The sequence below is a fragment of the Trachymyrmex septentrionalis genome, unplaced genomic scaffold (genome assembly GCF_001594115.1).
Source record: "Trachymyrmex septentrionalis isolate Tsep2-gDNA-1 unplaced genomic scaffold, Tsep1.0 scaffold87, whole genome shotgun sequence".
Lineage (NCBI taxonomy): Eukaryota > Metazoa > Arthropoda > Insecta > Hymenoptera > Formicidae > Trachymyrmex > Trachymyrmex septentrionalis.
In genome coordinates, this window is record NW_017306059.1 from 586,900 (window position 1) to 600,428 (window position 13,529).

Genomic DNA, 13,529 nt, shown 5'->3' on the forward strand with positions numbered 1-13,529 from the left:
GAGAGAGAGAGAGAGAGAGAGAGAGAGAGAGAGAGAGAGAGAGAGATATATATATTCGGTCCATATACAATGAACTTGAAATATCAATATAAAAAGAGAGATAGATGAGATAGATTTTATAGTTATATAGATAGATACGACGCGGATAAAGTAAGCTTATCCCTCCGTTTGAAACGCGAGGCGTGGATTAACATAACTAGCATATCTAAGAAAAATCTTGTGAATTATTCTTTAAAGATAAAAAGCGAACTCATCTGTTTTAGAAACATTTGTAAAATGAATTTTAAAATAAATTCTTCTTTAAACTTTTTATTTGTTGGCAAATAAATGCGCATCTTAAATATAAAATTGCTAATTTTTACTAGTAGATATCTGTTTATATATTAATAGATATTTAATATACATATGTAAAGATTATTAATAAATATTTAATTTAAAATTTATTAAGAGACTTTTTGAATAGAAAATTAAATTGCTATTTATAGCATTTGTATGTTATGCATATTTGCTAGATTGCACATATCCGAGTCATGTTATATGCAAAATTGAAACATTTTGCGGCGCAGTAAGATGCTATATCATTGTGAGGTAGTAATATGGGAGTAAAAAGCTTTTATCACGTTTGTCAAAGTGGTGGCGATTCCATATTAAAGAGCTAACTACAAGAGGAAAAGAGGACAAAGATAGAACAGAATATATTACGTGTATGTCACGAAATAGAATTCCGTAGCGTGTATAATTGAAGTATTATTAATCTAACAGAGTTACAACGGAAAGCGGCGAAAAGTTACTTTTGTGCTCATTCGGAAAAGCAATTATAATTCAACTCTATTAACATTTATGTTATTTGAAGAGTACTTATCCGCACGCGCGCGTCCACACATTTTCCCGTTTTAATTCCCGATTAACTATTCTCTTCTTGCCCTGCTACAAATTAATTATCGAAGCAAGACCATTAATATAATTAGAACGGGAACAGCTTTGTTAAGAATGAATTTCGTTGCGAATAAATTATCTATTTATTATTAGCTGACTAAAATTTACTTTATTTCATTCAGGAAAGTTAAGTTCTATCCTTTTTGCTTCTATATATTATACAATCATTATTATATCAAACTTTCCCTTTTTATTCTTTAACTATTTCTCCCTTTTATTGTTATATTTAGTCAATTACACAAACCACTTCCTTTCCCATAGAATTTCTCTCCGAACACGAACGTATCTCCCTTTCGCTTAAATGTACCGCGTTAGAACGAATTATCGCTACCGCAGGGCTCGATTTTCCACGCGGTATTCATGGAAGTGCAGGCAATTACATTTAATAGAAGCACCCGTGTTAATGATCGTAGCGACGCGTTAATTCCTTGGCGGCGTCGCCTGCGCCGGAACTTCGCCGAAGATCGCGTATATGACATCATCGTTTGCCTATAGGCTAGTGTAAGAGAAATAGAGCTCAAAGAGGTATGAGAAGGAGAGACGAAACGGTCGTTCAAGGCGCTTCAATTGAGCTCCGCTTGAGAGGGAGGCGGATGACGGACAGATCTCGCCGCAGCTTCCTCGTAAAACGCGTCTATCGCGCGTTGCACTTCGAGGACGGGATCACCGTTTAAGTGATCGTTACGTCTCTTCTCGGCGGCGGAACAACAGGACAGACGGGATTGCCGCCGTCTCTCGAAATAGACGCAGCAGATGGACGAGAGCGGAGAGGGATGTGGTACTAGGATTTTATGGATTTAAATTGACTGAAGGGCGCATACTGCCGAGGCTGCGAACTGCTGCTGCCGTTTTACTGCGTGCCCAATAGCCCAATTGGCGCGCGTGTGGAAACCACCGGCTCGTTGACTTTTTGAATGAAACCAATTGCTTCTGCGGCACCGATACGACGACGTGCCATCTGCCCGCAATACGGTATCGCACATCCGGCGCCGTCAAAAGTGTCGAGTCAGAGAACGTAATTCGTTTACGCGAACACTGATCTAAGGAAACACACTAAGTCGAGAGAAAATCCAAATGATTTTATTTTGGCATCACGTAAGTCAAAATGATGATTCTTGATCACAAGGTTTGATTGTTTATTGACGTTAGGAATAAAAATTAAGATCGATACAATAAATGAAGACAATCGCCAACACCTGAGTATTATCTGCATCTCCTAACTCTTCGCTCTTACATCAGCGTTAGGGCTCTCATTAACCTTGTTCTGAATTTCTAATTGTTTCTATTGTTTTTAAGATTGAGAATCCTTATTTATATATTTACATATTTATGTAATTGTTCAAAAATTAAGTCATTCTGATTTTTTGTTGATTTTTATGTGTTTCTTGGAGATATTGCGAGAATCGATTCCTCGATAAAGCGTTGTTTTGCAAAGACGAATCGCCAATAATATTAGAAATATCAATTTATTGACAGTCGCGAATGATAAGAGTCTAGCATTGCGGAGATTTTAAAATCCCTTCATTTTATCTCACTTAGCGACTTCCTTTCTGTCAGTTTTCATTGTTTTACATTATTTGTGCTTACATACACACACACACACACATCCGTTTTTTTCTTTTTATGTTGCAGCAAAAATGTGTTAAAGCACGAGCTCTGTATGACAATATCGCCGAGGCGCCTGACGAGCTGGCTTTTCGAAAAGGCGACGTTCTCACCGTATTGGAACAGAACACTGCTGGTCTTGAAGGATGGTGGCTGTGCGCTCTGCGAGGTCGACAGGTATAGTTATTTCAAAAGACATAAATTTATACCTACGAATCTTTCTCAAATAGAATTCTTGAAAACTCGAGATCCTTACGAAATGATATCGTATAATGTAGAAATTCCTATAAGTTTCGCAGGATCTATATTCTCGAAGTAAGGTTTTTACTTCATCTATAGAATGATATACTCGTATAATAATAAAATAATCGATTTTACTTTCTCAAGATAGATTTCACTTTAAATAAATTTGAATGAATTTATTTCATCCCAACGGTTGTTTGTAAATACTGAAATTCTAAATCTGATTACAATCCAATTTTCTGCTAATCGAAATTGCCTTAGGCGAACGTGTAATATTATGAAACTTCCTTGCGTTTGGGAATTCCACTTGCATCTCCATTAACTGCGTCTCTCCTCGTTCTATTACATTTTAATGGAGTTTATCCATTACACACATTAACAAAAAACACACGTTGGGTATTTCTACGTACGTATTTCGTATTATCTATGCGCGTCTTTATAATGCATAACATCAGACCCGGAATGAAACTGTTTTTTTTTCTCTCTTCTGAAAGAGGCATTATTATCATGAAAATAGGACTCTCGATTACGATGATCTAGCTTCGATGATCTCTGCCTTCTGGCTGATGTCAGACATGTCTGCGCATAGACGTGATTATCAGTTATTAAGAACATGCTTGTTTAATTAGAAAGGTAGAAACGAGAGAGCAAGAAACCAAAGAAATTTCTTCCAAATTATAAATAACAAAAAGATTGATGTTTCGTCAATGAAGCCATTGCAATTCGATGCAAGCGTAAAATATACCAGAGAATTCGTTACTAACTCAAAATATCCAATTATTATATATTATGTAATAAAAGATCACTGTATTATTTCTGTGCCAATTTAACTGTTTTATTTCGCTTTGCTTTATTTATAATTTCCTATGTCGTTTGTGAAATTTTTCGATTTGTTGAATGGAAAGTCATAAAGGTTTAGCATATATTTTTATAATAAATTAAAAATCTGTAGATTTTTATGAATTTTATTTTTATTGTTATATTATTACTTGATATTCGTCTATTTATTTGGTATAACATATACACTGTTATGCAAAAAATAACTTTCGTATTATTATATATTGAGCTCTTAATATTTCGTTCTCTTAATTTTGTATCTCGATGACTGCTCGTGTGTGATGCTCCATCCAAAAAGCAAATTTATCTCCAACAGTAACAAAGCTGTCGTCAGCTTCTACGTACAAGTACTTCGCGTGCACGAGACTGCTTATGCACATCTGTATAATGCATAAGAGCCGATGCACCACAGCGGTTCCGGAGGTTCTCGAGGTATGACGAGGCAACATTATTATCACGGAAATGGGACTAACGATCGTGCATTACAATTACCTTCGATATAGAAGCAGACTCATGTCTACGATACCAACTACCGTAAATACTTTTGCATAACTAACTAGGTATACTTGAAAAAATAATGGCAAAGCTCGTTTAAACACATCTAAAGTTTCGTGACAATTCGTGATCAAGAAAACAGTTATACAACTATCTTTGATATTATTATAAAAAGGTGGACAACATTAAACGCTTTTTATATAATAATTAATTCATTTGTCGAACTGACTGATTGATTCATTTATATCGTAGTTTTGAAAATCACGCGAGGTCATATTCGTGTTTGAACATATAGTACTCTTCAAATCGGGTCCATGACCTCGGGCAACCTTCTCACTGCATGATCTTATCGAGCCACTTTTCTGAAATGACTTCCGTTTGCTGAAACACTCGGCTCATCGACGTTGCTACGACCAATACACGTACAATTCGTTTGGAGACATATGTAAGGCAGTAATTGAGAGTAAAGCGATGTGACGTGGAGGGTGATTGAATGATACGGTCTCCTGATCTTTATTGGAAACTGGGAACTTTTGACGTCATCGAAATAGACTATTGCTAAAGGTATCGGTTGAATCAGCGGTTTGTGGGCTTATGATGGATATTTCCGCGACCTACTGGTGAATTGGAGTTATCAAATTCTTACTCTTTTTCAATGAGAAATTCGATATTGTGAAAGCTTAATTAAAATTAAATTTGATTTTATCAGTATCTATCACTTATATTATCAACGCTTCTGCTTTGATTGCATTTAATGGATAATCGAAATAACATGAAAACCAATAATGATTAATTACGAAAAGGTTAAGGAATTTTGCTCTGCAGAATAATGAATTGTTGATCTGTGAGATAAAAAATAGACAATTTATTACATTGGCGAAGATTTTTTTTATGTTCCTCACTTTTTTCTGTTAATAAAGTTATATCGAGAAATCTGAAATTTTGACAAGTATCAACCGAGATCTTAATATATTGGCAACGTTTTAGTGCCATTTCATCGAAAATGCATACTTCTTGAGATTTATGAGTTACAATTTTGTAGAACTCGAGATAAACGAATGAGTTACGCGGCATGCATCACTTGGTGGCACGCTCGTTCCTCAAGGCTCAAGATACGACGCAACGAAGGGTGTAACGTTTATTTTCGTCTCGATCTCACGAAATTACACAAACTCGTGACACTCACTGACGGGAACAGCTAATTGGAACCTTCTCTCGCTCGAGCCTTCTCTCCTTCTCAAATGTGCGAGCGAATCGAAAAGCTACCGCGCCTTTTTAAGGAGAAAGAGTAGGCGGTAATAAAAATTAAGAACAGATGAATAAAAAATATAACGAAATGTATATAATAGTAAAGAATCTAAATTTACTTTTCTGGAACTAACAGCTCAAAAGAGATTTTTAACTCAATTAAAAATCTCCTTAAAAAATGTATAATTTTCTAAAATATATTTTTGAATATAACTAAACAAAAATATTTATATAAATAAAACTAACAAAATATTTATATATATATAAATAAAATTGTTATGTAAATATAACAAAAATATAAATTATTTGTTTATTTGTTTAGCATTAAGAGATTTTTAGTTACAAGAGAGGAAGAGAAAATATATTGAACTTTAGATCAAATATATCGACAGGACATGCGCGATTAAAAATTTATTCGTGCGAAGCATTGGGAGTGAGCTGTTGTTACGTTATTGTATTTTTTTGCTCTAGGGCATCTGTCCAGGAAATCGATTGAGGCTTCTGGTTGGCCAATACGATACGGGGGGTTGTTTAGTCGGCAGCAGGGCCGACCTAACCATTGCAGAAGATGGCATACAGAGACATGGGAAAAGACGTAGCTGGCACGTACAGCCCAACAGGGTGAGTTATTTGAAACTATTCTCAAATCACACATATTTTGAACCTACATGTATACAGACTTATATGTATATGTAGACATTGCATTTTGCGCGCCTATTCTTATTCTTAAATCGCAAGCGGAAGTATATTCTACATTGCTGCGTTTCATATTACTGACTTAGTTTTCATCTGTGAATCGATTTTGTTATTATTCGACCCTTGTGTAACTTGCAGTAAATTAAGTATGTTAAAAATTATTTTGTAACATGCATAAAAGCTGTACGAATAATTGCAAAATTGATTTAATTATCATACAAAGAGGAATTAAAGTTAAAAATTCGTATATATCTTAAATACCGAAATGTAATCCATAAGCGTTCAAGAAATAGTAATAAATACTATTTGTTTATGAACTTTATAATTCTAACTTTAAACGCGAATTCTTTACGCCTGCAAACGAAATTTTGAAGGATTCGCAGGAACACGTAATTACAATGATCATTTTTCCATGCTTCGTATTTGAATGACGCTTCATTGGACCGCCTGCAACAGCTGGCTTCTCAAATTAATATATCCACTAGCTGAAAAGGCACACAAGAGCAACGGCGACTCCCTATCGATCGATCATTTGTAAACGCAACTACTATGGACAGGGTTTTCCAAATGCGATGTATCTGATCGGTCTGTAGATTTATATATGTTCCTTTAACCCAGGAAGTTACTTAATTTAAAAAAAAAAGATGACTTGCGATGTTTTTTATATCCAAATTAATAGTCATTATTATTAATTACATAATATATATTAATTTTTTTACAATTTATTAATAATTGAGATTATTATGTATATTATATTTACCTGATTTTTTTTAAATAAGAAGAAATAAAAATAAGTATGAATTCCAAATAAAGAAAACTGCTGTGACTGGCAACGAGCTTTCTTTTCTTGCTGTTAGGGTAGTAAAAATCACAACTATAGATGAATATTCGCGGATTAAGGAGAATCTTGACGAAAAACAATATAATTTACGTATTTAATTAGTTGTATTATTTATTAACAATAATGTGCTATTTTATTGATAATCTTTTCAATTTTTTAAATTATAAACGTACATATAGACTTAAACACGCGCGAATTTACAAACGAATAAGGATCAATTTTTTTATTCTTTATGGCTAGAAAATATAGCCACACAAATAATAAAACAGTCGCTTATTATAAATTGATAATATTGTTTTTAAATAACTAAAAACTTAATTATCAGAAACATGATCTTGTTTCGAACAAAGTGTATCAATTCTGTTCAACAACACGATCTCGAATGAAATCTAAATTATCTCTCTCATGCAACTGTTCATGTAAGCTCCCTTTATTTTTGATACAATGTGTACTGCACTCCGGTTCCGTGGATGGGACAGTCAATTCTTCATCGGAATGTCGGAGAGCTAACCAAACCACGAATATTCGTGTTACTTTCCTGATTTTTCTGTCCGAACAATTATATCGCTTCGTTGGTCACGAATTGGGAGACCCTGTACCGCGGAATTGACAATGGCGCTCGGACAATTCATTGTGCTCGTCGTGGGGGCCGACCTTTTACGCCCCCATATTCGCTGAAACAGAATCTGTCAAAATCAGCTGACTGCCACTTGGTTCGTTCGGCTCTTCTGGATGGCCGTCGTCGCGGCTATCGCTGCGTATCTGGCTCTGTCGCGTTTTAACATCTGCCACTGACATCAATTCGATAAAATGAATACGAGCACGGTCGATTAAAGCATTGTGTTTGTCCACGTATAGCGCTAGAGCGAAAGTAATTGCCTTTGTATATAAAATTATCGTTGATTTTTTCGAAATTAATATACATATAAATGTATATTTAAAATATCCTGATTTATTTTAATGTGTTATAATAACATTATTAAATCTACAGTAAAAAATTCAATTAATGTTAGAAAATATAAGTGATTAAAAAAAATCGTTAGAAATCGAAAGTTTGGAAAATTATTTTATCTCTCTTTTGTTAAATTTATGTTTTGATATGATAGATTATTCGAATTCTTCTACGTATACTATATATATTCATACAAAATTTAAATTCTTTCCTTTTTATTTAAATTAATTTATTTACTTAAATTTTATTTTTTCTATTATATTTATATTTATTTTTAAATCTTCCACTATTTTAAATTAATATATTTATAGTTGCGAAATTATTATTATTCTGTATTGAATTTTCTATGTTTATCTTGAACCATTTTTGAATGTCTCAAGACTTGGATGACTCAAGACTGATCTGATCTTTTGCGGACAATGTATTTCGGGGTAGAGTGCGTTAAAGACGGTTGGCTTCTTGCTGGCACTCTCCCGAGCTCTTCTTGTTTCCTGGCTGGTCTTTCTGCAAGGACTTTTTGCTCTATGCGATCTTGACACAGACGAACATCCGGACATATCTCTGTTGTCGTTGTCGTCTCGTCGCGATGCACGCATGTGCATCTCTACGATAGAAATACAACGCAGTCGTCGTCGTGTCGTCGTCGCAAAGTCAACGTAACGAATGAGCTTTCTCGTATCAGCTACGTCACGCGAGTGACTACATTGGAACGCAAGTACTTATTTACATGCGACACGAGAGATTCAAGTTTAGTTGTTCATTGTTGTCAGATTTTGAACTCCAGCATTCTTTCGTTTTTTTTTTTTACGAGTATATAAAAAAAGTATATTTTCTTTTTTCCTTTTATGCAATTTTTCTTTGTTTCCTTTTTTTAATGACAATGAAATATCACACAAAACTGTAAAGTTCACTAAAAGCAAAAAGCTAAAAGCAGAACAATTAGAAAAAAATAGTTACACAAATGTATAAAATTTTACGCAAATAGCAAACAATTTATCCTATCATATCACAATAGCAATAAAAAGAAACATTACATGTTTCTGCATTTTTGCGAAATCCTGAATAACTTCAGGAATGTAAATTTCTCAGAAAAGATACGCAATAAGTCTTTTGGAAGTACCTCACGGATGTCATGGCAGGTATTACCACCCTTTGTAAGACCATCCCAATCGCTCCACCTTCCCATCTATTCTTTCTATCCATTGCAACGGTGACATACCATCGTATTGCATCTCGAAGCGATTTACAAGAAGCCCATTCTGCAAGATACCTTACAAGGGGCTACCTTTTCTGACTCGTAGGTCCACCGATGTCCTTATATGTCCGCCGATTCTGGACAGTGTCCACTTTCTGACGTCGCTACTTTCTGTTTCTCTCCTCCGCAACGTCTTCCTTGTAACGCGAATGTGTATGGGACACACCCGCGCGCGCGCGCGCAATGGGATCCCATGGAGTCATCTCGATGGAATGTCTAGGGCGGTTAGCCTCAAAGAAGAGTGGACGCGTTTCATCCTGCATCTCTGTGTACATCCACGAGAGTTCTCTTCCTCGATCGCGTACCCTCGCACTCCTCTTCCGTCTCTCGCCGACTACTCCCGACTACTTCCAAGAATAGCTCCTGCACGTTTTTACGCCTTAGAGATCGGGTGCTTCTCTCCTAACTGCGGCTATCCGAGTTATTGCACGAAATAACTATAAATCAGTGATAAAAAGATAAATAATTAAAGGTAGTTAAAAGATAAATAAATCAGAGATGAAAAATAGAGAGGTGAAATGTGTGATGTACATCACATGTTAAGTCTATCCTCTCGAAATTATTGGATACGTCTTTTAATATACACGAATATATAATTCTTTTAATTTGAAGTTATGTATGCAAATCTTTTAATAAATTTCCAATACATTTAAAACGTTCAAAAATTTCCAATGCACATCCAATCCAGTTTTTCCAATACATAAATTTACGAAATGCTAAAAGAAATTCTGTGCAGAATTTGCTTTAAAAATAGTATAGATGGATTTGATATTTTTTTTAATAAAAAGCCAAATAATACATATAAATTAGAATATTACTTTTTATTAAATATTTTTAGAAGAATTTATTTTGTTTTTAAGAATCGTAATCTGTATTTCATGCATTTCAAAATCGTTCTTAAATTTAATTTATACATCTTGCATCCTTAATATCTTTTATCTTTTTAAGCATTTTTTATGTTTCGGAGAAAAATGATTTTTTGATAATTGGTTATCTCTTATACAACTACGTTTAATTTATATTAAGAAATTTGCTAATTGTCGAAAACAAGGCGATTTCGTAATATCTGGTAGATTATATTTGCCATTTGTCTGTTGAATATTTTAATTCTTAACGTATACAAGAAGAGAAACACGAATGCGTACAACGTAGATGAAAGGAGCTTCGTGCACCGGTGATGTTAACTAGAATAACCAGATCGTAGCATGTTCGATTGCCTCCTTTGCAACAGCCAGTGGTGTACACGAATCTGCGCACGACAAGTGCAACTCTCTCGCGTTTCTGCGTGGGCGGCAAGTGTAAATGCTATTTGGAAATTCTGTTTACGACAAATTTTAATTAAATACAAACATAATGTATTAACAAATAATTGTAAATTGTTATAAATTGTGTATAAATAGCTGACGAAAAATCGCTGATATGTGATATTTATTAAAACGCAGAGAGAGAGAGAGAGAGAGAGAGAGAGAGAGAGAGAGAACAGTCAATCAAGTACGTAAAATGAGTGGAATAAAATCAGATAGCATGATATAATAATTCTTCAAAATAATGACATTTCACTGAGAAAAATGGTTGTACTAACAAGAAGTACAAATATGAAACGAATTCTAATTATATGAATTAGATTTCTGATTATAGTAATTTAATTTCTGATCATCTTAATTAGAATGATTGATAGATTTAATTATAAGTGTCTAATTTGTACCTTTCTGGTTGAATTTACCAGAATTCCAATTAATGCAACAAGAATTTTTCCGATGTAGCTTTCTGGCTTTCGTCTTATCAGACCGTAATTGAAGGATTTTAAAAAAACGCAGATATTTAACTTCTGCATTCAGATCGCAAGGATAATTTTGTGCGAGGCGGATGCAATGTTCGTCTTGCAGCAGCTGCCTGCCTCTAGGACGTTCTTCTCATACCTTTCGCTTTGTGAGCGCAAATGGTGGCGCGATAACGATATATAGTGCGGGGGAACAGAATGATATCCGCCCGGGGCGCGAATGCTTCTTGAGGCCGCCATTGGCGACGGCGAGTATAGACAAACCTCACCGTCGTTGCACCGGCTGAAAATGGCATGGAAAAGGTAGGAGGGGACGTGAAGAAGGAGGTGGCAGGATAGCGGGAACAGTAGACAGGCCTACTCGACGGATATCGAGGAAGATATACTCCGCTAAGACAGGAGTTGCCTGAACGTGGGTTGAGCCTGTCTTTAACGATCGTTATCAATGAACTGTGAAACTCGCGTGGGATTATCCACTCGTTCTTGGCGCTTGCAAATTTCTGATCGCAGACACGACTGGTCTGGTATCATTTTTATAGCATCCGCCGCGAATTAAGACCATTTTCTCCGACTTCTGCGACTCTTATTGCATTTATGAGGTATATAAACATGACGCTGATCTCAATCACTGTTGATTATTTTATCTGGAAGAATCGAATAATCTAAATTGTTTTACTTTAAAAAAACCTATTGAATTAAAGTATCTTCTTATGCAAAATTGTATAAATATTATTAAATTTTTATAAGGAAAGAACGATTTTGTTGAAGTATCTAAAAATTTAGATAAATACAAATCTCTGAAAATAATTTTGTTCAACTATCAAAATAGCTCTACCTATTAACTAAAATGTCGAGATTTTTTGCAATATCATGATCATGCTTAAGTTTTCTATAATTATTTTGATGATCTAATAAAATTATTTCCTAATGTATATCTATCTAAATTTTTAGATATTTCAAAAAAACCGTTCTTTGTATGTGTACAAGTTTAATAGTATATACAATTTTTTACATTAAAAATATTTTAATTCAACGGTTTTTTAAAAGTAAAATAGTTCTAATTGTAAATAAATCATTTTTTTCTGTGTAAAAACTTAAAAGAAATAAGGATAAAAATTATAAAGGAGGTTAAAGCCTTTGTCGTTCGAGCCTTATTCTTCCTTGGGAAATTCTAGAAATGTTCTTGAAGAGAAATACCGCGTTAGACTCAGTCAAATATCCGACTTTAGGAAAATCCACTCTATTTCGTAATGGCTTCCAAGAAATCGCGTCGAAGTCACGCGTCGCTTCTTCATTGCGCTTAGGAAGCAGCAAACGTTGCTTATTTCCGTTAACTTTTTTATTCCGTACTTCTGAAAGCGCGATCACGTGGGGATAAGTTGTCCGATCCTAGAAGAACTATATTTAAAGAAGTTCTTTCTTCAAATTTTTCTGAGAAAAAGTTCTAGAAAAGAAACACCGCAAGCATACTCGTTAGAATCAAAGACTTATCTTTCGAACGATACTTCTCGCCCGCTTTCGTAATGACTACCACGGGAAACGCGTTAAAGTCACGCCTCAGCTCTTTATCACATCGTGACACGCCTAATTTGTTCTTTCTCATTAACTTTCTTACTAACGACAAGCTGTTCCGCTCGATAGTAGCTGTATATTGTTTTAAAAAGCAGAAGCGTTATATATATACTGATAGAGATAAATAGTGAATTTCATTTACTTGGGTCATTGATCAATTAGAACAGCTGCTTATTTGAGACAAGAGTCATGAAGGATAAAAATTGATTGAGAATACACCCGGAACTTCGTATGAATGGACAACCATTTGATTGGGCCAGGGAGTTCTATTTTTAATATTCTATAATTAATCAAGTTTCTGTATATTTATAAGTTTTTTTAATATGATAGTAATATGATAGTGATATGACAATATTAAAACTAATCAGCTGTTATTTATCACTGATTAGTTTCAATATCGTCGTCTACATCCTGCACATATACTGAATTTAATCGATTAATTTAATCTACTAATATTTAAAATTTACAGAAGAAAACACTGCAAGTACACTTTTAAGAATTACGCTTTTAAAAGCTCTTGTGTTATTGAAGAAACGTTTTTTTTTCTCTCTCTCTTGTATCGCAACAATTTCCGTAAAAACGCGTCGAAGTCACGCGTCAGCTCTCGTCGTCATTTCACTCGTGTCGACCTGATGGTTCTCTCCATTGGTTTCCAGCTTTCCGAAGGAAAGGGTTTCCCCTCAACGGACTGCAAACAGTCCCTCTTTCCTCGCAACTCCCTGGTCAGATTTCCGTCCGCCGCACAATTTCCCTGCCTGATCTTAATTTCCCTCTCATCCACAAGCGAGTTCGTTTCCGTTGACACGTGACTGGAGGCCGCTCGAGAGATCGTCGTTGCATGTTGTTTCTCGCGTGATCCCACCTTCCGTTTACCGGGAAAAGCCTATTTACACGAGTCATTAGGAAGTCCTCGTCGTCGAGCCGACAGCGACATTATTGTTCCACTCGGCTCGGTGATTATTCACGCCATGATTAGCGACAGTGCGAAGGGATTCTGTAAAGGGGATTTAATACATAGAGTTTGTTCATATTTTTATGAAAGATTTTTCGAAAAAGATATAGATATATT

General features: G+C 34.9%; 1 protein-coding gene across 1 annotated transcript in view; it reads left to right on the plus strand.

Moving 5' to 3' along the window:
• LOC108755393 (enhancer of filamentation 1) overlaps nt 1-13,529 on the plus strand; it is a 66,229-nt gene that overhangs the window by 39,749 nt on the left and 12,951 nt on the right. The window contains exons 2-3 of the mRNA XM_018498347.1: nt 2,569-2,718; nt 5,836-5,985. Of these exons, the coding sequence (XP_018353849.1) occupies nt 2,569-2,718; nt 5,836-5,985 (300 nt within the window). The remainder of the gene's footprint in view (nt 1-2,568; nt 2,719-5,835; nt 5,986-13,529) is intronic.